Below are 25,001 nucleotides of genomic sequence, written 5' to 3' on the forward strand. Positions count from 1 at the left end.
TGTTACAATATAACATATACCAGTCTTTAAAATTGAATACACCCTTCCACACTGTTAAAAGGCTACTTTGTGTTAACAATACCTATTAGTTTACAAGTAGTCTTTAATTATCAACCAGTTTAAATATCTTTTTATTGAATAGTTAAAAAGCAAACATCCGTTTTCAACGGAAGTAATTGTAATGTGAATAATTTGTGTCAAACTGGGACAAGCAGAAGATTTAAGCATGCAAAAAGGATTATCTAACAATTTAAATCAGTGAAACCTTACAGATAGAGTTGGTGGACAAACATCTGTAGGATATCATCGTTATTTTGTAAATGCACTTTGTCAAAAACCATTCGAGGAATAGTCAGTGCAGTTAAGTAATTGCTACTCTCCGTTTATTTTTGTTACAGATAGATTAAATTCATAAATTTAGACCATTACAGTATTTGTTCGGGGAAATACAATAAATAACACATGGATTTGTTTGTAACAGTAAAATTATCATTCTGAGGATCATCCTGAATATCATACTGTTACCCGAGATGTAGCCCATGTCTTATTTATATAATGTTATCTTTAATGTTGTAGAAACACTAAACGTATACAGACTTACAAAAATTTACACTGTTAAAAGCACGTTGTTAATAAATGAAAGCTGAATTTGCTTCTTTGATTTTTGACCTGGTTTTCTAGTACACACTCCAGGAACTAAACTTCATTGAAGAAAAATAATTTGAAAAGAATATGTTCAACCCTGTGCTGAGCTATCTCTTTTACAATCATTATTTATAGATAAAAGCTATATATATATTTTTTTTAATTTGGTTTAATTTAATATGCACAAATTATTCTAGGTCACATGGCTACTTTCCAGCTTTTATGGTCAAGGAAGACTTAAGAGATCCCTCTGTGCATAATTTCAGTCACAAACGGGCACCTGAGAATAATAACCGAAATTTCTTTAGCTAAATGGATATTTTTTTCACATGAAGAATTCCCTCACAAGACGTCCAATTTGTACACTTTATGTACAGAAAGAACAAATCGCTGGTGAAAGGGAAAAAAATGTCATCTCTCGGGCAGGGCCTTGTTCCTCAAATCTGATAGAAAGGCAAGTCTGCAACGGAATCAGACAAATGGTGTTTTAAAGGAAGGCTCGAGAAAATGGTGCTTTTAACAAAGAATTATACACTTTATATACAGAAAGAACAAATCGCCGGTCAAATAACAATCTCACCCCGCGGAAATCTCAAGGACATATTGCTTGGATAAGAGCTTTGGTCTTCATTTTGTACAAAGAATACCCTCCGAACTTGTGAAGAAACGAATCCGCAACGGAATCAGACAACTGGTGTTTAAACGGTTGGCTGGAGAAAATAGCGCATTTTTATCAAAAACAAATCGCTTGTCTAAAAAATGAACATGCCTCGCGGAAATTTCCCGGAAATATTGCTTGGGTTAGGGCTTTTAGGTGAAAGAATGAGGGAATGTAAGAAAACTCAAACAACCCACGGTGATAGGCATTATCGATAGTTCTTATCGCAATATACTGTGATAGCCTCAAGGAATGAAGTAAAAACTCACAAAACCCACGGTGATAGGAATTTAAGATAGTTCATATTACATGTTAACCCACAGTGTTAGCCTGAGGGATTGAAGTAAAGTTTGAACAAGGTCGGTTTGCAGAGGGTTCTTATTGCAAGTAAACTCGTGGTGATAGACCTTTAAGAGGTTTTATATTGCAAGCAAACTCACGAGAATAGCCGGAAGGAATGCAGTAAATCTCACACAGCAAACATTTGATATGCCTTTTTGAGGGTTCTTATTGCAAGAAGGTTTTCATCGCATATGAACATTCCAAGATATCATAAGGGAATGCAATAAACCTCACTGAGCCCACGGTGATAGGATTTTTAGAGGGTTCTTATCGCACATGAACCCCATGGTGATATCCTGAGGGAGTTCAGTCAAGCTCACACAACGCCGCGATGAAAGCATTTCTAGAAGGTTTTTATCGCATAAACCTTGGTGATAAACTGAGGGAATACTGTAAAAACTCTCGTCAACTATGGTGATAAGCCCTTTAAAGTGTTCTTAACGAAAGTAAAGCCCAAATAGTAGCTTGAGAAAATGCGGTAAATCTCACACAACCCACTGTGGTCGGCCCTTTAGAGGGTTCTTATCGCAAGTAAACTCACAGTGATGGAATGCTGTAAATCTCAGAAAACCCTTGGATGATCGGCCTTTTAGAGGGTTCATAACGCAGAAAAGTTCATACAACCCTCGGTAAGAAGCCTTTAAGACTGTTCTTATCGCAACTTTGCAAGTAAGTTGACGGTTATAGCATAAAGGGATGCAGGAACGGCCGCTCAACCCAATGTTATAGGCCCTTTGGAGGGTTATTATCGCAAGGACCCTCTGTGATAGCATTAGGAAATGCAGTAAACCACATTCAACCAACGGTAAAAGGCTTTGTTGAGGATTCCCAAGAGAACACATATATAGCCTCAAAAAATGCAGTAAATTTCCACAACCCCACTGATAGGCGTTAAAGAGCGTTTCTATCACGAGTGAACGCACAGTAATAGCCACAAGGAATACAGTTAATCATTTTAAATGCCTATCACCCATGGTTGTTTGCGCTTGACTGCTTTCCATTTTGCTTTCACCGCGGGTTTACTTGCGATAAGAGACCCTCTATTAGGCCTCACACCGTGGGTTGCTTTACCTGTACCGCATTCCCTTAGGTTATCACCGTGGGATAAAAAAGCCTTTCACCATTGGTTGTGTGTCGTTAACTGCATTCGTTGAGGTTTAACCTTGGGTTTACTTGCCACAAGGAACACTCTTTGAGGTCTCTTACCGTGGGTTGTCTTAACTTTCCCCTAGGTTATCACCGTGGGTTTACTTGCGATAAGTGGGTAAATTTTCGATTAGTACACTGTTGAATTTTATAAATGGAATTGACCAGCTTCTATTTATTGAAATGCCATTATCAATTTTGGGAAAATCAAGATGAAAAATTAAAGTTAGTCAGCCAGACTGCACAAAACAAATGCTTATCACATTAAGGCCAGGTAGGTTAAGGTTTAAATAATACATTGTGCCAATATATAATTGTTTTTATCCATTACTAATATGACATTTATCCATTTTTGTTCGTAGGTGTCCTAGGAATAGAACAGTTTGAGCTTGGTCATGACAATGGAGGCTCCCAAGATCAGTCAAGAATCATGTAATTAGTTTCTTTTACAAATACTTGTATGCTTAGATAGATTCTTATTTCGACACACTGTCATTTCTGATTTAATATCCGTTTGTTTTGTTTTAAAGTAGGACTTAGCCACCAATTCTTTTGGTGTATATTACACGTTCCTAGTAAGTACGAGGGTTGTCCGGAAAGTTCATATACATGTTTCTTCATTTTTTACTCTAAAACAACACATACGTTTTCAAATTTTGCAAGTAAAATTATACACATCTAACAAACACATTTACTTAATTGCTGACAACTCTATAAAAAGTCTTTACATACAACATAATTATATACATTGTAACTGAACATTTTGACAACATCGTATGTTTGTTTTGGCTTAACAAGGTAACTAGGACATTGTGCAGTGTAATGCTTGTGATATTTCTTTTAAAATATTTAGAAATACATGTTATTCAAAATTTTACGATATTTAAGTATGATGATTTTTTTCTTCTTATTTTGTGTGACATTTTCATGTACATGTATATTTCAGATTAATGGCTTATCATGATGATATTTACACGAAGCTGACTCCAGAAACATAGAAAGCGTAATTATGTTGTATTTCACAACTTTCTTTTTAAATCATAATATACGTGCATTATACGTCTAGGAAAATTCAATAACTTATTGAAAATTATAAGTAAAGCGTTGTACATTTTAAATATGGTGTTAATTAGGGATGGCAACTAGTACTGTTATAGTTCTCGTACTCGGTCATTCCTCCAATCAAGTACTCGCTTACTAGGAAGGTGTCTAAGGGCTTTTGAAATGTATAATAATTTTCAATTTATCTTCCATAACTGTCAAACCTGTCCTGAGAACAAAAGCAATAATTCTTATATAAGAATGACGGCGTCAACGATCCATTTAATTCATACTTTCGTGGCTATTACAAGAAATGTGATGGATTACCTTAAAATAAACAAACAGGTTATTTCATAATGTCAAATGTGACTTTTAAGCATTTATACTATTTTTTGAATTTATCATTATGTAAACACCTTTGTTTAAAAGACCGGTGTTAACATTTCAACTTCTTGAATGCCGAATTTTTACTTCACGAATTCACGATTTCAACTTCACGAATTCGCGATTTAAAATTCACGAATTCACGAATTCACGATTTTATCTTCACTATTTCAACTTCATGTATTCACGATTTCAACTTCATGAATTCACGATTTCAAATACAAAAATTCACGATTTCAACTTCATGAAGTTGTGTTTCAAGTTTTCTTTCCTTTCAGGGGGACTGTTGCTGGCATAGAAAAGTGAAACTGATCATTTGGCAAAAAAGAATGCAGATGCCATGGCAACGCACAACATCCCGTTAGTATTTGTATTGCAGTTCTAAAAAGAACAGTTAAAGCGTGTCGACGTCTTACGTTTATATGTTTTGACGTTTCTTACTTTAAAGGAACTACACTGAGGTTCAAACGTATAATAACATAAAACTTGAATTTCTTACAAAGATTAGCTGGGGCAATTAAAACAGAAAAAATGTACAAAAGAATAACTAGAAATTTTCTACTTTAAGCCCGTTTTGCGTTGCAACGCTTTACAATTTAGGTAAATTTTTCACAATTAGAATAATTATTCTAGGAAATCGGAGTGAGCGAATGATCTGTGTTTGAGTACTGTGACTGTTAAAATGTTTTACCGGAGTTTCTTTTCATTTTAAGATTTATGCTTCTTTTCCATGTTTCTTTGAAATGTTTTATTTCACTACATCATTTTTGTTACTGTTTCTATGTCACTGAATAAGTGAATAAAAAACTAACAATTAAACGAAATGAGCTCTTCGGATAATTTTGAACTTTATGTTCATATACTAGATGTGCCTTCTTTGTACACTTGGCATTAGTAGATAAAGTGGTGAAGGGGGTGGGTATAAAGTTTAAATGTGGTATTGGACACAGCAGTCAGTGGTTCGATTTTATTTTCAATGTGATCATACCCAATTAATTTCTAACATATGATACTCTTTGTAACGCCGTTAATATTCAACCGAACATAAAGAATAATGAACTTAAAAGTAGGTGTTATTTTTTAAGATTAATAAACCAAAGGGCGAGTTTATTTGTAAGAAAGTCGTTGTGACGTCAGGAGCTTGGATAAATCACGTGGTTGGATCTGTCGGCGTTCATGTCCATATTTACGTCACACAAGAACAGGTGACGTATTTGGCGACGACACACTTGAAATAATATGTAAAAGACAACTAAGTGATGATTTAGAATATATGAAAAAATGAATAAACAAGAAACTGATATGGACGAAGGCAAAATTAGCTGTAACAAAGTGTATGTGAATTTTCACTCATTCTTAACCTGCTGAATTCATGCAACTTTTGCCCAGTTTGAATTTTGTAAAATTTATTGGCAAATGTAAGTGAATTTTAAATATCTTAATTATACCAAATTGAGTTACCAGCAGTAAAGAGCTTTGTCAGATTGACCTGATGTGCAGACGAGTCTGTTTCTACACTGGTGGAGAAGGCTGATCACTCCCGGTTTCGGCAGAAACTAAAATAATGTCGTGCTCAGTCTGTTTTCGTGAGAAATGCATTCTTGGATCAAATTGTTGACATGCCACATTCTTCTGAAGTTAATCCTCAAAGCATACAAATGTTCAATTGTTAAATGTTATGTTGCAAGTTAAATTCGACATGTTATTTAAATGCGTATGACGTATTATTTCAACATCCAAGTATAATTTGCAGAAGACATGATGTGAATAAACTAATTATTTCGTCAGCAGATTTCCAATATTCATCTTTCACTCTACAAAGCATTTACGGTATGCAAATTCATGGTAACATTGGGTTTAAGATTTGTGTTGACGCTGGGGGACCTTTTGTTACAGCAGAGTCGAGGACATTCACACCTGGTCTAGTCCGGGAAAACAACTGCATTAACTTTCCGAAGGAAGTGTTACCCACGGTGAGTTGTATATTATTTTTAGATATTTTGTTATATATCGTAGTATAAAACCAAGTATTAAAGGAACTCCGCGGAGGTAAAAAACCCTAAAAATATATAATTTTAAATTCTTACGTTTATCAAGAGAAACACGTAACATGAAATAAAACCCTGCAAAGGTTGATGGTGAAATATACTCGGAATAAAATTGAATATCGATTTTTGTGCGATTCCTAGCTCGATTTCAGTGAAAACTGCTCATTTTGCATTTCTTCTTGAAAAAACGGGGTGAGGGAATGTTCTGAAAGCTTGCAACAAGTCATTTGTCCAAACCTACAACGTTAACGGAAAAGTTTTTCCGGCCCGGTCATGTCAAATAACCTCAGTGGAGTCCCTTTAAGAGATGTTTTGAGTAGTTTACCACGTATGTCATGTGTATTGTATGATTTAAAACAGCCATTAAATATGGTAACAAATTCATACTAGCTGTCATGATTGTATGTATAACTGACACAGGTTTGCTGGTCTCCTGGGCAAGATCCTTAATTAAATGGCGATAGACGGAAAGACTCAATATGATATTTCACCTTTCACATTAGACAAGCAAGCTCTAAAAGACCCGGACTATAAACCGGTATTTTTCATGGGTACCGGAAACAAGTTGCCTGGTGGTGGCGAGAAGAAAGACAAGGCAAAACTGTAAAACAAACAAGACTAACATTGAATGTACAAAGCATTTAAAATAACCAGTGACTTATAAGACTTATCTTAATTAACAAACATAATATGTACATGTATGCATTGATGTGATATAAAATTAATCGGAAATAATGTAAAATTTCTTGACCAATGCGAACTATTTATATTTGAATATGTCACCTTAGTGCAGTTACGGGCTTACTCCTATTTAATTCAATAGCAGTTAGCTCTTTACTGCGCTATGTTGACGATTTGAATGTTCAAATAACATGTACAGCAAAGATATCGATCATTGTGGCGATTTTCCAAGGATATACTTGTTTTCGCATTCAAAGATGAATATGTGTTTATGAATACTGTGAATATTGCATAGTTTTACCGAGTTTTCTAATCATTTAAATCTAAGGATTTATTCTAACGTCCAGTGTTACTTTAAAATTGTTCGGCAGTTAGTTAATTTCTAGCATATTGAAATACGTCAATACATCTTTTGCTTGTTACTTTTCATTCTGTCACAGAATTAACAGAAATAAAATGAAATGAACTCTTATCAAAATTCTTATTAGTATATTAGATGTACTTTCTTTGTAAAATTAGTATTAACGGGTTGTGGTGCCATTAGGATATAATATTCAAATATTGCATTGGACGCTGCAATAAATGGTTCGATCTTATGGCTAATCACTTTCAAAAACGTGACACTTATTCATGTATAAAGGTTGTTATTTGACTAAACTTAGCATAATTAACTGAATGTATCTGTAACTTTTTTTAGATTAATACACCAAAGGGCGAATTTATTTGTAAGAAAGTCGTTATCACATCAGGAGCTTGGATTAATCACGTGGTTGGATCTGTCGGCGTTCACGTCCCTATTTACGTCACACAAGAACAGGTGACGTACTTGGCGACGTCACACATGAAAGAATACGTAAAAGACAAGTAAGTGATAATTTAGAATATATAAAAATATCAAAATTTAATTGAAATAAACAAGAAACTGATATAGATGCCGAGAAAATTAGCTGTAACCACGTGTTTGGAATTCTTAATTATCCTTTACCCGCTATACTCGTGCCATGGATTTTCACTGTTTGAATAAGGAAAAATCCCCACGAAAATTAATGGAATACGAAAATTGAGATACCAATAGTGTCAACCAGTCAGATTTCCCGGATGTGCAGGCTGGTCTGGCTCTATACTGGTGGAAAAGTCTAATCACTTCCGGTTCCGACAGAAATACAAATTATGTCGTGCTAAGTCTGTTTTCGTGTGTACATGCTAAGATCAAATTGTCACATTCTTCTTAAAGGGAGACGCAGGCAAAATTTTCTTTTCTTAGTTTTGAATTTTTCATTCATTATTCTGTAAATGTCCTCAAAATGAATATACTAGGCAGTCACAGGAACAGCTCTTTTCTCATTATAAAGTACTAAATGATGATTTTCTAACCTGACCCGCATGGGTCAGGTGTCACAATAGTTGTCACAGTGAACTTGAATGACTTAAACTTGTTTCAATCATACAATATCCACAGTATCTGTTATTGTAAGTTTCAGGGTTTGTTCAGGTCACAAAACTTGTTTTAAAACTACTCGGTGATTATGTTAGCTTTTAAATTGTGTTCAACATATATAAATATATTTACGCTTCGAACCCAAAATATAAAAAACTTTAATACAGAAATTCATGCCTTGATTTCAGTTCATAAGATCATTTAATATTTTTGTCATTACTTGCCTGAGTATCCCTTTAAATTAATCCTCAAAGCATAAAGATATTTAATTTTTAATGTTTTAAATTCGATGTATATTCAACAGCCAAATTTGCAGAATGAATATGAATGATATGAATAAAACTAATTATTTCGTCCGCAGATTTCCAATATTCATCTATCACTCTACAAAACACGACCTTTACGGTATGCCAATTCATGGTAATAGTGGGTTTAAGATTGGCGTAGACGCTGGGGGACCTTTCGTTACAGCAGAGTCGAGGACCTTTACACCTGACCCAGTCCGGGAAAATAACTGCATTGACTTTCTGAAGGAAGTGTTACCCACGGTGAGTTGTATACAATTTTAGTTATTTTGTTATATATCATATTGAACGTCAAAAGTATAAAAACTAATTAAGTATTAAAGGAACTCCGCTGAGGTCAAAACCCCTAAAAATATATAATTTTATATCCTTACGTATATCAAGTGGAACTCTTTAAATTAAAAAAAAATGCAAAGGTTGATGGTGAAATATTCTCGGAATAAATTTGAATATCGATTTTTTTTGTGTGCGATTCCTAGCTCGATTTCAGTAAAAAACGCTCATTTAAAAAAACAACGAAAAAACAAAAAGACTCTTCTGGGAAAACGCGTTGAAAGAATGTTCTGAAAGCTTGCACACAAATAATTGGTCCAAACCTTCATCAATATCGGAAAAGTTTTTCCAGTCCCATCATATCAGATAACCTAAGTGGAGTCCCTTTAAAAGATGTTTTGAATAAGTAGACCACGTATGTCATGTACATTTTATGATTTAAAACACTTGTTAAGGTGACAACGGAGTCAATTACCACTGAAAATACCTAAAATGAGATTTTTTGCTTAATAGATTTATCAACCTTTTCTGAACACATTCGTGATTACATTTTGGAAGCAGTTAGTCCAAAAAATGTGTTTTTAAACGTTTTAAAACCGTACATCTTTTATGAATATCGTCTACCTTTTTTTTTGGCATTTTTTATAAGATAAGAAATTGTCGACCAATGTACGTAGCATAATGTATGAAACATAAATAATTAAGCATAGCGGCAAATCGCACGACCACGGGGTTGATTAAAAATATAGTTGCTAAAATATCCATAATGTGTGAAAATAATTTGTCTGTCCCGTTAATCTGATAGATATTACATTGAGTTTATGGACTTTTGTACGGATTCAACGGCTTGCTTTACATTCAACCTCGTTTTCTAACAATGTCAAGTAAAACAACAACAAAAACAGACAACATTTTTTCTGTGAACGCTTATATGACTTGTGGTAAGATGTCCCTGACAAATTTCTAAACCATTTTAGATTGTTTAAGGATGATTATTTCTCTATGAATCAATAAAAAAAGATATTAATATATATTATCAGTGAATGCTTTGAATAAATTGTTCGCCAGTAAATCGAACACAGTACTAATTAATAAACCTGGGACAAAGTATGGAATTTATTGTATATCCCAGTAGAAACTGGATCTCTATGCCGTGCATAGATGATTTTCATGATAATAGAAGTCATGCAAGAAGGTCAGATCATAATTTTCGAGTGATACCTTTTATTTCTATTAAAATATGTGAAGCATTTATATCAATTTGGAGGGGAACAATATAATATCCCGTTCTTATTTGTACATCTACCATGGCCTTTAAAATACCGTCAGAAGCTCAGTTTTTTATTATTTTAATTTCTATTTTAACGGAATTTCATGTACGAATACACAGACAGAGTGACACTGGTATAATATAATAATAATGCTGATGATAATAATAAATAAACTTCAAAAGTGAAACAATTAAATACCCCGCTAGCGGTGCGCAAATACGTTCCATTTCCCCCACCGAGTGCCTCAAATTTTACCGAAAGTCACGTGACATGTGCGACCGATACCAGACGGACAGTAAATCACGTTAAGATTTGAAGAAATTTTTGTTATAAACTGATATTAATCAGCAACTTTTTAATTGGTCAGATGTCACTGGGTCATAAAATGTTGTTAGAGTATGTTACCGCAACCTGTGACCCTCTCTGGTGCGATATTTGTGTATTATGCAATTATTTAGTGTGAAACGTAGGGGTCCGAGAGAGAACAGCCGATTTATGACACTTCGTTTGATGAGGGTCGGACTAACTTTGAATCAGCATAACTTTTTTAATAATCAAGCAATTAACATGCGGTTTAAAGCACATGAAAGGGAATTCATTTACGGAGGGAACCGTGTCAGGGATTTTTGTTTGCTCAATCAGCGACTTAATTATCTTTAATTACGTAATATGTATGGTGAAAAAAGTCGCATAAAATGTTTGACGTTAAATAATATTTTTTTTAGAAAAGATAGAAACAATTTGAGACACGACTCCCCAGATATTATAAGTATGTTTATTTTCCAAATGTTTGATAACAAAAAAATAAAAAATGACTTTGATATGACGATTTAAAATTTTAGGATTTTTATTAAAAATCAATCATTTACAAAGGCATTTTTTTTCAAATATGTTATTTTTTATGATGATCAGCGACATTTAAAGCACAAAGATTAAATAAATAACAATTATTACTAAAATAAGTTGGTTTAAATGACATTTATGTGAGTACCACGGAAAGTGTCTGTTGTCACCTTAAATATGTAATGTAATGATAACGAGTTTCGTACTGGCTTCGTAATAGCTTCGGGCACGAGCGGATAAGCTAGTTATTCCATGGACCGTCTGAAAGCTAACTAATGTGAAAGATTCTGAAGAAGCTGGCGAGATCCAAGCCAACTAAAGTGAATGACAAAATTATTTGAAACCAATCAGCGACATTCGCCAATACGCTTCTTTATATATTACTCTATCATTATGCGTTGAATTGTTAATCCTGATCACGCTAAATATCTTAAATGAAATTTTTCCATCATAACCGTTCATTATTATTATTAACAAAATTTATTTGTAGTACTGAATATCAGTATAAGTACTGACTGAATAGCAAACAGTGTTGGCACTAGTGGGTAGATTCAAATAATGAAATTATATCGATATATTTTTTCAGTCTGTGGGACCTATTCTGTACAGTAAAACATGTTTGTATACGATGCCTCCCGACCGGAACTTCATCATCGACACATGTCACAGAACTGGTTTTGATGACGTCATCGTATGCAACGGCGCTGGGCATGCTTATAAGTAAGTAGTTAGGATCAGCCTAAATATTGCAGTGTTGTACTTAATAATTGTACAAAATAATTTAGTTGTAACACGATATCAACTCAGCTTTGCCTTATACATTTAAAAGGGCAGCATGTCATGAAAAATAGATTATTAAACATTTGTCGTCATCATACGTAATGTATACGTAAAAGCGTAGCTGACGACCCAGATTTCAGAACTATAACGATATACGATGGTGATAATAGTAAGAATGTCGTATAATATTAAACAAAATATATGAATAAAGTTGTTGCTGATTCAAGTTGATTGGTCTATAATGGTCATTTTTTTATCCAACATTTGATAAAACAATAAATATTTATCTTTCCTGTATTCTAATTAAATATTTCTTGAAAAAATGTCTTGATAAAGATTCAAGTGATCTGGTATGAAAATTTGTATGATGAATAATTTATTAAATAATATTTTGTCAAAGAATACTTAAGTGTCTGCTGAATATAGCATTGCCATATTGGACCATGTATCTCACACTAACCAACAACATCCATATATAGGTTTGCTGTCATGATTGTATGTATATCTGCCACAGGTTTGCTGGTCTACTGGGCAAGATCCTCAGTGAGATAGCGATAGACGGAAAGACTCAATATGATATTTCACCTTTCACATTAGACAGGGAGGCTCTAAAAGACCCGGACTATAAACCGGTATTTTTCATGGGTACCGGAAACAAGTTGCCTGGTGGTGGCGAGAAGAAAGACAAGGCAAAACTGTAAAACAAGACTTATATGAAATGTTCAAAGCATTGAAAATACCCAGTAACTTATAACACTTTTTAACGAACGTAATATGTATGCATTGGTGTGATATGAAATTAATCAGAAATAATGTTAAATTTCTTGACTTTTTATATTTAAAAGTGTCACCTTAGTACATATTAAATTCAATAGACGTTAGCCCTTTACTGCACTAAGTTGACTATTTTAGGGTTCAAATCACATGTACACTAAAGATATCGATCATTATGGCGATTTTCTAGGCACATACATTTGTGTATTATTTAAGACAGGGACAATATAATAAACAATATATATTTAATGAAAATATTATAAACAATAATATAGAAACAAAATGAAATCAATTTAACATTATAATTTTATTCTACAGTTAACAGCCACATTTTATTTCTAAATATATAAATGCATTAGTTATAAGTTCTAACTGGAAAAAAACATTCTTCCCATGTTCAAAAAAATATAGCTCGAGTGTTTTATAAAATGTATGAATATGCAGTCTTTTATGTAAAGTATCACCAAGTTTAGTAAATAGTTTGACATTTGAAAATGAAAATTGATAAAACGTAAATAAAGTAAAATGAAACAAATGTTTACCCTGAAATAAAGTATTGCATATGCTACATATATGTTACACGTCATAAATCAATAATGTATGTAGTAAATTCTGTATGTTAGTAGATGTATAATATGTCTAGTAAATGATTGGTATTCTAAAAAGTTTAATTTTGTGCGATAATAGAATTTTTAATATCTTAATAAAGGTTTATCAATGAATATTTAATGAAAATACATCAGTTTTACCTATTTTTCTTCCTAAAGGTATTTTTATCATTCTTTTCATCATTAGATGTGTGGAGTCAGTTCGTATATAAAATTTTATCACAGATAACGGTTCGTGTGTATTTCTTGTTGAATGATGACATATGATGTCACAAATATGATGATATGACCGCATTCCCGTAAGCCATATCAAACTACGAATTACTTCCATGCATTCAATCACTTTCACTGTATTTATCGTCATCCACATCGCTTGATGACAATTTGTAAAAATATTAAAATAATTTTTTTTGCAATTATAAATTATCATTGTCGCCATCGCTTGGTGACGATGTGCCCAAATTTGTGTTGATGAAGACATGTGAAAATATGAACTGTTGTATTTAATCGTCACCGTGGTTATCGTCTTCGTCAACGCTCGGTACTTCAACATCGTCCTCTTCATCGCTCGGTACTTTAACATCGTCATCGTCCTCATCATCGCTCGGTTCTTCAACATCGTCATCGGGATCTCCCTCTTCAGTAGGGATTTTGACATCCTCCGGTATTTCTATCTCTAATGGTTCAAATTCAGCTGAAAGACAGCAACATAACATTTTATTTCAACTATTATCCTTCAAATGTTATTTTGAAAATACTATTCTTCTTGACTATAGAATTGTTTTATCGTTTTGTATGACTTGCAACGCTTGTTTTAGACTTCTATAAATTACATGCATGCATATATATACATGTATATTTAAAGGTATGTTTCCAAAACACTCTTATACTGAAGATATAAAGCAATTTTTCCGATATTTTCGTATAATTATGATGATCAATTGATGAAACATATATGCATGAAAACATGTAGTATACTCGAGTATATGTCCAGAATATTGTAGTTTTTATCTTTCGAAAAGTTGTTAACTATACACCCAATACCTTATTCATTCATGAACAATATGTAAAAGTATGTACTTGTGGCGAATGATGGCATATCTACACATGATGAAACAATATTTTTCAATGGAGCGAATTTAAGGTTTTATTGGTATAAGATTATGTGCTGGGATTATCAAATACATTTAGATATATATAATCTATTTGGATTTCAAGATGTTTGGAGCTCCATCACCTCAAGTGTCAGTTAATGTGTCCGCATTAAAGTGCCAGACAACGGGTATTGCCAGGGGTAGCTCTTTTTAGACATTTACGAAAAAAAAATCATTCTTAAAATGTTGTCTACAGTACTACAAATGTTATTTGTATTTTTATTCCATGTCGCAAAGCAAAACTTATTATAAAACTGCATATACGTTATGCCCTTTTCTGAAAAAAAACATAGCAATTTTATTTATTGAATCAGAGTAAGTGTCGTTTGGATAGTATTATTTTAAACTTTGCATAATGAAAAAAATTATTATCTGAATTAAATAACATATCGGCGTACTTGATTTTGAGTTACCAGCCCTTGAAAATGATATAAAAGAGAAGGGTTCGCTTTTAGGGGCAGATTAGTTAAAAATGAACATGTGGAACCCAATTTCTTCCATAAAAATGTTCAAATTATGATATTTTTTTCTGTACAAAACGCAAACAATTCAGAACATTCCCTGTACTAGTTAAAACATTTCATTATTTTCTATGTCAAATTTGCAGACTGTAGTTGAAGACTTGTTATTTTGATGAAAAATAAAGATAGACCCAAAGGATTCTGTAGTTGTATCAAAATTGTTATGTAAAAAAAACACCGTAAAAAGTACATTGATTAATTTTTGGAACACTAGTACTCGTAAATACAACGGTATTCTCCTTACCTTTCGATGAGAACATAGATTGGGAATCTTCATCAAAACTGACATCTGGCACCTCGTTATGTCCGTAATGTATTTTCCATCTTAATACCTTGGCAGGTTTACTTGTCATCGTGTAGAAATATCGCCCGCACCCACTCCAAAACAAATCCCTTATCTGTGATAAAAGTAATGGCCATTTATTACGAAATAATCATGACTTGATATTATAAAACTGGGGATGTTCATTTGTTGTTGTTGTTGGTGGTGGTGAAATGGGATTCGATTTTAAGCCACATCAACACTTTGCTAAGCCGTATGGCGACTTCTTATTTCAAGCTTTAGTGGTAGATGAAATACCTTGCCTTCCCCTAAGTGCATTTTTTTCAAATACAAGCGGGTACCTTAGTAGAACTTACGCTACCCCCACATGAAAAAATCACTAAACAGAATTCAAACCCGCAGCGATGAGGGCCAATTGGTTTGAAGTCAGTGACCCTAACAACTCGAATGGATCATTGAATTTAGAAAGAAAACTACATTAATACCTATGTTTCTATTTATAATAACAAAATCTAGGGTATTTCAAGACCATTTTGGCAAGATCTATGTCAGTATGCAATTGTGGCCGCCTTGCTTCTCGGCATAATTTTTCCATAATGGGCGAGTGAATAAGCACACGTGCAAAATGAAATGACGTCATCAACTCTCAGTGACTTTCAAGATGGCTTATGACGGAGGTCGGATCTTTCGTATTTAGATCTAGACGATATCAGAAACCGTTCTCAGAAACCGTTCTTGAAGGCACAAAACTTCATAAAAAAAAACTGGCACTAGAGCTCACAAAAAATGTTAAGAGTAGGATTCTGTATTTATCGATAAAAACAACAGTAAAACAACATTTTTGTGTCGCCTCTACGGAGTAGTGGCGACATATAGGGATCACTTCTCCGTTGTCTGTCCGTCCGCCCGTCACATAACTTGTCCGGACTTCTCCTCATAAACTACTGGTGCAATTTCATCCAAACTTTACAGAAATTATCAGTACCAAGTCTAGTTGTGCATATTGTCAGCATTTTCCGGTTCAATGATTTTTGTCAGAGTTATGGCCCTTTAATAATTTTTGTTTTTAAAGTTTGTCCGGACTACTTCTCTTATACCACTAATGCAATTTCAATGAAACTTTACAAGTTTGATCTGTAGCTCAAGTTCTTGCGCATATTGCACGGGTTTTCCAGTTGAATGACTTTTGGCCGAGTAATGGCCCTTTGTTAAAATGTGTTTTTTTTCTGTGTGTTGCCAGATAAACAAAATCTTGTCCGGACTACTCCTCATAAACTACTGGTGCAATTTCAACCAAACTTTACAGGAATGATCAGTACCAAGTTTAGTTGTGCATATTGTCAGCATTTTCCGGTTCAATGATTTTTGTCAGAGTTATGGCCCTTTAATAATTTTTATTTTTAAAGTTTGTCCGGACTACTTCTCTTATACCACTGACGCAATTTTAATGAAACTTTACAGGATTGATTTGTAGCTCAAGTCCTTGCGCATATTACACGGGTTTTCCGGTTGAATGATTTTTGGCTGAGTTATGACCCTTTGATAAAAATGTTTTTTTTTATATGTGTTGCCAGATGCACAAAAGCTTGTCCAGACTACTCCTCAAAAACTACTGGTGCAAATTTATTCAAACTTTACAGGAATGATCAGTACCAAGTCTAGTTGTGCACTGTCGGTCTGTATGTTTGTCTGTCACAAAACTTTTCCCAACATGAAATTGGCCATCATGAGGCGACACATGTGATTACTGATCGCTCTTGTCTTATATAAGTTAATCGGAGTGTTAAATTGTGTGATAGATATTTGTTTACATTTACATCTGTCCGTTTCTAAGAGAGGGCGATTTGCGACGATGTCTTAACACTGTGTTTCGGACAAAGGTATTAAAGACGATACTACTCGCTTTCAGTTCAAACTGGCACTAGAGCTCACAAAAAATGTTAAAAGTAGGATTCTGTATTTATCGATAAAAACAACAGTAAAACAACATTTTCTTATACATGTATAAGTTAATCGGAGTGTTAAATTGTATGACAGATATTTGTTTACATTTACATCTGTCCGTTTATAAGAAAGAGCGATTTGCGACGCGTATAAACACTGTGTTTCGGACATAGGTATTAAAGACGATACTACTCGATTTCAGTTCAAAACCTGCGTCCCTCAGGTCATTGTGCACATTTTCGGGCCATTATCGCATAACGGCGAGCAGCAACCCAGTATCAACCTCTAAGCAAAAACCTTCAATTAAGACCACCATCGGGACTGGACTAAAGTGGTCTTATTTGTGTAGTGTAGAACAAACAATATGTATTTTAATCTACAAATACAATGTAAATGTTTGTTAATTCAACGTCTGATGGGAAGAAACAAATTTGTTTTCAAATTCTATTTGGTCTGATTTCAATATTGATTATTATATGAGGAACATAATTCACCCACCAAATAAAAAACTAATTTTTGAATAATCTATGTGCTTAAAGCAACATTCAAACACTCTAAAATTTATTTTCTCAACTTATTTCATACAATATCCTAATGATATAAGATGCTTTTGACATCTTGTGAAATCAAGTGTCATGCCTAAGAGCATTCAAGCAGATAATAACAACATAAAATATAGGTATGTATTGACTTTAAATCTGTGGTCCCAATCTTGTGGTCTTAAAAGTGGATAAGCGGGGAGTTCTCAATTCTGGATCATGTAACCACTGATATAAAGAACAAAAAAATCCGTTTCTTTTTAGAAAATCGCCTACAGCGGGATGGTCTTATTTCCTTGATGGTCTTAAGTAGGGATTCTACTGTACTAATATTTTGAATTTTATTACCAACTTTGAAAGACATATTGAGATTTCAGAAGCAATTTAAAAGTTACTGACTTTCCGTTTTATCAAGCGAGAGTGTTGCAAATCAATTACAAGTTAATTAACTGGCTTACCGTTTTATCAAACGAGAATGTTTCAGTTTATTTAGAGGTCACTTGTCAAGGCTTACCGTTTTATCAAGCGAGAATGTCGCAACTTGTTTATAAGTTGTCTTTTCCCACAGTCGAATGCAGTCTTCCTCAAAACGTCCAAATGTGAGAATGTATGGAGATTTTTCGTGCAGCCGTAAATGGACTGGCGTAGTATGTCCCTCCAATCTATGCAGCAATTTTCCTGAAAATAAAACAATAAAAACAAACAAAACAATACGTCATGTTCTACCGGCAATCGCAACTGCTCGGCCATTTCTGTCAGTCTTCGGATAAGGACCTCGAACACAATAGTATGGATTCACAGAACGGATGCGGTATCATGCTTAAATAAGTGAATTCATAGGTACAAACGCAAACAATACATTATTTATATATTTATTATTATGGCTGTAGAAACCGAAAGTACAAAAAGCCAACCTGTTGACATTAAGTCGGATTTGTTTAAAATTGAACATCAGTGGGCATATTTAAATTTCAATTTTTGTCAGACTTATTTTCAAGCATAAGAGTACAGGAACAGACGTAAGATGCCAAAAATATACATCCGTTTTACAATATCACTGTTTCTGTTTACATATGAAACCACGTGGTAGAACTATTTTCGATCCGTGTTGTTTCCGAAGTTACTTTAGATAATAGCCGAGGCGATTCCGAAAGGTTCTACCCATAAATATCAGCAATTAATGATGCTTAACAAAATTGAGACAAAACATCATAATCTTCAATATCATCATTATCACATCATCAAAATAATAATTATCGTCATCATTATCATCAAAAGTATTATCATCATCATTATTGTTATTACCGTCATCACAACCATTATCACTATCCTCCAGTTAAACATCAGAAAAAAATCATATTGATAATCATTATTATCATCATAATCATCACCATCAGCATTTTCTTAATAATCATTATTGTCATTGTTTTCATCATCGTATCTATAATCATTTCTATTTCTATTATCATTATTATTATTATAAAATCATTGTCATTCCTATTATCTACTTTATCATCATCAAAAGCATCATTATCTTCACTTTCATCAATATTATTACCATTATTATCACTATCATTATAATATATAATCATAATCATCAAAATCTTAATCATTATCAGCATTTCTATTGTGACAATTATTTATCCACATTTACCAGTGTCCAAATCATATACTCGAAGAATTTTATCACTGTTCGATGTAATCATCCGGCGATCGTCAAGTTGACAAAGATCTTCCACCGATGTTTTATCCATGTGGTTCACCGATGTTTTATCCATGTTGTTCAGTGACCTATATTTTTGTTGATATACACTGTCGTACATTCTAAACAACTCTTTTTCTAAATATCAAGAAAAGACAATATTTTTGGTCGTTAGTGGTATAATGTCAGACAAGAGGAAAAAAGCAGCAACATGGAAAAAAAGGTGACAACAAAGAAGAAAAAAGTGCCTGAAGAAAGTGTTAGCAAAGAAAACAAGAGGGACAAGATGGCCCTAGATCCCGCACCTGGCCCATGGAACTGATCTGAAAAATTACCTAGACAAGCATTCTGACAAAGTTTCATGAGAGGTGAGTCAAAAATGTGACCACTAATGTTTGACCATGTTTTACAAGGATTATCCATATTTGAGCAGTGTGACCTATTTTTTTCCCAGGTGACCCATATTCAAACTTGACCTAGAAATCATCAAAACAAATTTTTAGACCAATTTCAAGGATACTTGGATCAAAACAGTAGCCACTAGAGTGTTAACAAGATTTTTCTATTTTTAGCTCCTGTGACCTAGTTTTTCATCTGAGATGACCCATGTTCTAACGCATCCGATCATTTAACTAGATAAGCATCCTGACAAAGTTTGATGATAATTGAGGCAAAAATGTGACCGCTTTAGTGTTAACGAACAAGTGTGGACGGACGACGGACATTCAACGATCTTACAAGCTCATCCTGAGCTAGCTCAGGTGAGCCCAAAAACGTGGATGTAAAGAAAAAAGTTGCAACAAAGAAGAAAAAGAGTGACAACAAAGCAGAAACAACAGGCTTTAAAGAAAAAAGTGGCAACAAAGAAGAATCAAAATGGTTGAAAAGAAAAAAAGTGGCAATAATGAAGATTTGGCTGAAATGAAAAAGTGGCAACAAGGGTGAAAAGAATGGCATCAAAGAGTAAAAATTGCAAAAAAAAGGAACAAGTGGCTGAAAAGAACAAAAGGGGCAACAAAGCAGAAACAAGTGGTTAAAAAGAAAAATGTGACATCAAAGACGAAAAGAGTGGTCAGTAAAGAAGGAAAAAGGGATAAACATTTTGAAATCATTACATGAACTTGGTATATACCTATCAATTTATTGCTTTTTGTTTGCCAACATTTATATTATCAATATGTTGGAACAGAAGTTCTCACATAATTTCTGAGCATTTATGCCTTAGAATTTCGAAGATATAAATTCTTATTAATTGTTCACAGTTTCTATAAATATTCTCTGATAATTATAATTAGAACACAAACCAATAGAGAAACAGTATAATACAGGCATGGCATTATCATAATTGCATATCTTGTTAATTTTATAAAATTTTCTTGCAACCTTTACAATCTGAAAACAAGAGCCAATGCCGGGCCGGGGCAATGCTCGTCTTTTTTACCTTTCCTAAAACCAAATAAACAAACGGTTCGGTTAAAACATATCTTAACAATCAATTAAAAGGAGAAAAAAGTATATTTTCCTTTCTTAATTTTATGTATACTTACACTTGTTGTTTTGTCCAACTATGAATCCTTTCCATTAATAAATGAAAAAGTTACAAAATATAATCAAAATTTAATGATTTTACAGTCAAGGTCTTAAAAGGTCAAACGCATATCTAAAATAATCCACATGTCTGTTTGGTTACAAGTGTTGTTTTGCTGTAAGATATGAGTTTAATATTACATAAATAATAAAATTATGAGAACTTAACCAAATTTCAATACTTTGACCTTGACGGTCTAGGTCATTCAAAGGTCAAGGTCAGTTCAACCTTTTAGAGTATCATGTCCAAATGGTTGTCTTGTCCAAATAGAAAAAAAATCCATTGATTAATTATAAAGTTACAGCCAACAGGAGAATTTCATTAATTTGACCTTGACAGTCACGGTCAATTAAGGCTCAATATCACATCTAGATTATTCAATATGTTTGCTTGGTAGCGACTTTTTGTTTTGTCCAAGTATGAATCAAATCCGTTCATAAATTAAAAAATATGAAAATTAAACCAAAATTTAATAATTGGACCTTCAAAGTCAATGTCATTTAAAGCTTAAGGTCAAAGTCAATTCACCCTTTAAAAAGGTCCTGCTCAAAAGGTTGTTTTGTCAAAGTGTGAAGATAATCCATCAATTAATTTCCAAGTAACAGTCAATTGTAGCAAAAATCAGTGAACATACAATAATTTAACCTTCAAGGTCATAGGAGAGCCAATGTCAATTTGAGTTTAATATAAATCAAGGTTTTAACCTAAAAAATTTTGTTACGATATAAAGTCAATCCATTCATGATAACAAAGGTGTAGTCAGTTATAGCAACAACAATAAAAAATGAAAAATTCTTAAAAGTCAATGTCATTTATGAATAAAGGTCAATGTCTACTAAAATTCTGGTCTAATGAATAAAGTATTACCTCCTTTAATAAGCACTCCTCAGTTTCGTTTTAAGTTTTAAGGTAACAGTGACATTAACCATTGACCTTGTGACCCCAAAATCCATAGGGGTTTTCTATCAAATATTGACAATCGTCCTATGAAGTTTGAACACTGTGGGCCATGTGAAACTTAATTGTGTCCCTGACCTTTGACCATATAACCCTAAAATCATGTATTGGACTCGGCTGTTCATCCTATAAAATTTTACAGCTAAAGGTTGATGAATATTTAAGTTACTGAATATTTAAGTTACTGAGCGGAAACAGTTTTCAGTTTAAATGTTATAGTGACCTTGACTTTTGATCTTGTGAACCTACAAACCCATGTGTTATTTCCAAAACTGTGATTTTATCGCTCAGTAAAATCACTGTTTCAAACTTTGGAGTTCAGAGGCGAGGAATTTTATTAGGAGGGCGTATCCGATTTGGATATGTTATTTCGATTTAATGACATTAATTAAGTTGAATTGCGCATGATTTTTATTCCTTCTTATTTTCAGCGCGTCCAATTTTTAGTGATTACGTCACAAGTATAATGATTACATCAAATTTCTTAATACAGAACGTCAAAAGTGATTTTATTGCATAATAACACACACACTTTCGGTCGTGGTGTTAGAATTATATATTGGATGAATAAATTGTAATAACTGTTTCTTTGTGGCATGTGGTTTTGTAAACAGGGGTTTCTGTGTGGCAATTTATAAATACCGTTTCTTTGACACGGGTTTCTTTGCATCGAATTATGAAGCTGATTATTTTTTCAGCCGATATTTGAATTCTGGTTATCTGAGTCAATTTTAGAATGCAGTTTTATAGTGCAGATTTATGTTTTTTCTTTCACAAAGGTTTTATCTTTTTGGTAGCGATTCATGAAAACGTGATTTCTTTGTGCCGACTGATTATACGATTGTATGAATAAATAATGAGAAATTATACAAACTGTTTTGTATGTCCCAAACTACGAGATGTTCAACACTGTCCCCTTTTGTCATATTAGGTAACATTCCCTCCGTGCTGAAAATAAGTCGTGTACCTTCAGCATTTATCCACTTATACTGACCGAAAAACTCGTCGTAATCGGGCTCTACAAACATAAATTATGCATATTTTCATAACTTGCTGGTAAATCTGAATCTTAAAACATATTTCCTTATTCTAAATACTGTAAATATTCAAATGGCCAATACAAGGGAGTAAAATACAATAATTAATAATAATTATTATCTTCAGCCAATCATGCGTAAAGAAAATGTTTCGCCAATGTACAGGGAAGTAATTTATACCGGCGATGTAAGAAATCAAGTAAAACCTTATGACTTATGTCAAAGTGGAAAACAAACTACATATACAAAGGTTATAATTTTTGTTTTCAGAAAGAAATTATTTCATTTCATTATTATAATTTATTTAAAATTCAAATGTTCGGATTGATTTACTAATAGCGTAGAAAATGTAGTAAAACTTACTTGAAGGAATGGTATACATCACTTTTTGGTCCACAAGATCATACAGAATTATCGGCCCTTCATCAGAAGATGCGCACGCGACTGTTCCTGTGCTATTCACCTGGAAATATTTTAACAAAACTTTATTTGGTTTATAATTCACATCGTCACATTGTCGCAATGGTAAACTGCTGACTTTCAACATGACTGATGGATAAAGACCTTAGATGTCCGTCCGTGCATTAATCCGAGCACGCATCCGCACCTTAATATAAATGAATATTGTTCGTAAGGTAACTGAATAGCTTCCTCCGACATCCCTGACAAGATTCGAACTCACAATAATGGACGAGGGGTGATTAAAAGTCAGAAAGCTTAACAGCTTTGCTATGCAGATCCCTAAAGAAATTCAAGTGAATGCAATCAGTATATATTTTTCTATTGAAACTTAACACACGTGCAGTTTAACCGCTAGTGGCATATTCATATACAGTCACACATTGTGTATGTATTGTACATAAAAAACTGAAAAGAAATTGTATGCCATTAAAGGCCAATTATGTCTCAGAAATGGATACAAATCTTCTTCTTAAGAAAAGGTAAACATGTGCTTTATAATATTGTAATAATGGATTGCAGCATGTAAGATGTTACACCGAGTGTGAAATAATTTGTCTATGTAAGCAAAAAGTTTTTTGACGTACATTCAAGTTTAAATATACTGATTGCCAAAATGCTGTAGAAGCAAATAATGACTCGGCCATATGGCAAATGATAACTCATAGAAGTATGAAAAAATCACATTTTTTGGTGGGAAACGGGTCTTATGAGCCTTTAACAAAATTAGATAATATAGTTTGAACTTTGTTTTTATTTACATGTATTTTTTATAACTAAATCCTTATCACAAACAAGGCAGAAGCAGTGTAACTGTTTGTTTGTAAAAGAAGAGTATTGGTTCCTTATTCTTTGAGCATATTATTCCACATTGCATATTTATGTTTAAAATCGAAAATACGTTTTCACTGTTACTAATTTCATATACATGTATCTGCTTTCGGGGTGGGGGGGTGGGGGTTGGGATCGTTGTTGTTGTTGTTGTCGTTTTTTTAATCATATGCATATCCATGTGTTTTTAAAACAAATAGTGTCTTAGCCATTTATAACAAATCAAAACTAAATACACAACTTGAATTAAAAATGAAAACTGAATAAACAACACGTCAACCGTATAACAAATACGTTTTAAAACACAGAAGCAATTTCTGAAGTACCATGGAAATTACTTCAGAACTTATACTGAAGGTTCACACTCAAAATTTCAACAAAATTGATTGAATATTAATCATATATAACATATAACAAAATTATACAAAATTTCCGAATAAACTTCTTTATATTACTTACAATTAATGATTTTAAATTCATAGTCTGTCCCGCTCTTAAGACGCACGCAACCTTACCCGTACTTAGGTCGTAGATTTTAAGGTTTTTGTATGCCTTTGTATAACAAATTAGCTCTGAAAAAGAAAAATATTACATTTATATTATAAAATTTCTAATAAAAAGCTTCTTGTTTTAACTCCATGGCTTTAAACCTTAATAACTCAAACAAGTAGAAAATCATGTATCATTGTACAAAATAAACATTAGCAAATATCCGTAGGTAATAAGGGGTATAACTTCTAAATCATATT

The 25,001-nt window shown here is 33.1% G+C and overlaps 2 protein-coding genes across 2 annotated transcripts in view; one reads left to right on the forward strand and one right to left on the reverse strand.

Annotated features, from left to right (window-relative positions):
- Positions 1-6,033: 6,033 nt before the first annotated feature.
- LOC132760467 (monomeric sarcosine oxidase-like) lies at positions 6,034-12,873 on the forward strand. The gene is made up of 5 exons (XM_060752440.1): positions 6,034-6,189; positions 7,643-7,809; positions 8,745-8,931; positions 11,662-11,795; positions 12,370-12,873. The coding sequence occupies exons 1-5, from the start codon at positions 6,049-6,051 to the stop codon at positions 12,554-12,556; spliced, it is 816 nt and encodes a 271-aa protein (XP_060608423.1). The 5' UTR covers positions 6,034-6,048; the 3' UTR covers positions 12,557-12,873.
- Positions 12,874-12,971: 98 nt separating this feature from the next.
- The window catches only part of LOC132760465 (NACHT domain- and WD repeat-containing protein 1-like), a 40,405-nt gene continuing 28,375 nt past the window's right edge, over positions 12,972-25,001 (reverse strand). Inside the window, 7 exon segments of the mRNA XM_060752438.1 lie at positions 12,972-13,931; positions 15,157-15,310; positions 18,193-18,356; positions 19,333-19,518; positions 22,800-22,943; positions 23,326-23,425; positions 24,712-24,824. Of these exon segments, the coding sequence (XP_060608421.1) occupies positions 13,741-13,931; positions 15,157-15,310; positions 18,193-18,356; positions 19,333-19,518; positions 22,800-22,943; positions 23,326-23,425; positions 24,712-24,824 (1,052 nt within the window). The 3' untranslated portion in view covers positions 12,972-13,740.

The sequence above is a fragment of the Ruditapes philippinarum genome, unplaced genomic scaffold, assembly GCF_026571515.1.
Source record: "Ruditapes philippinarum isolate M1 unplaced genomic scaffold, ASM2657151v2 ctg3492_1_1_1_1, whole genome shotgun sequence".
In the NCBI taxonomy this organism is placed as follows: domain Eukaryota; kingdom Metazoa; phylum Mollusca; class Bivalvia; order Venerida; family Veneridae; genus Ruditapes; species Ruditapes philippinarum.

Coding starts and splice junctions, on each gene's coding strand:
- LOC132760467 (XM_060752440.1), top strand. CDS start 6,049: ATGCAAATTCATGGTAACATTGGGTTTAAGATTTGTGTTGACGCTGGG. Junction 7,810..8,744: donor AAAGAATACGTAAAAGACAA/GTAAGTGATAAT, acceptor TTTCGTCCGCAG/ATTTCCAATATTCATCTATC. Junction 11,796..12,369: donor GGCGCTGGGCATGCTTATAA/GTAAGTAGTTAG, acceptor TATCTGCCACAG/GTTTGCTGGTCTACTGGGCA.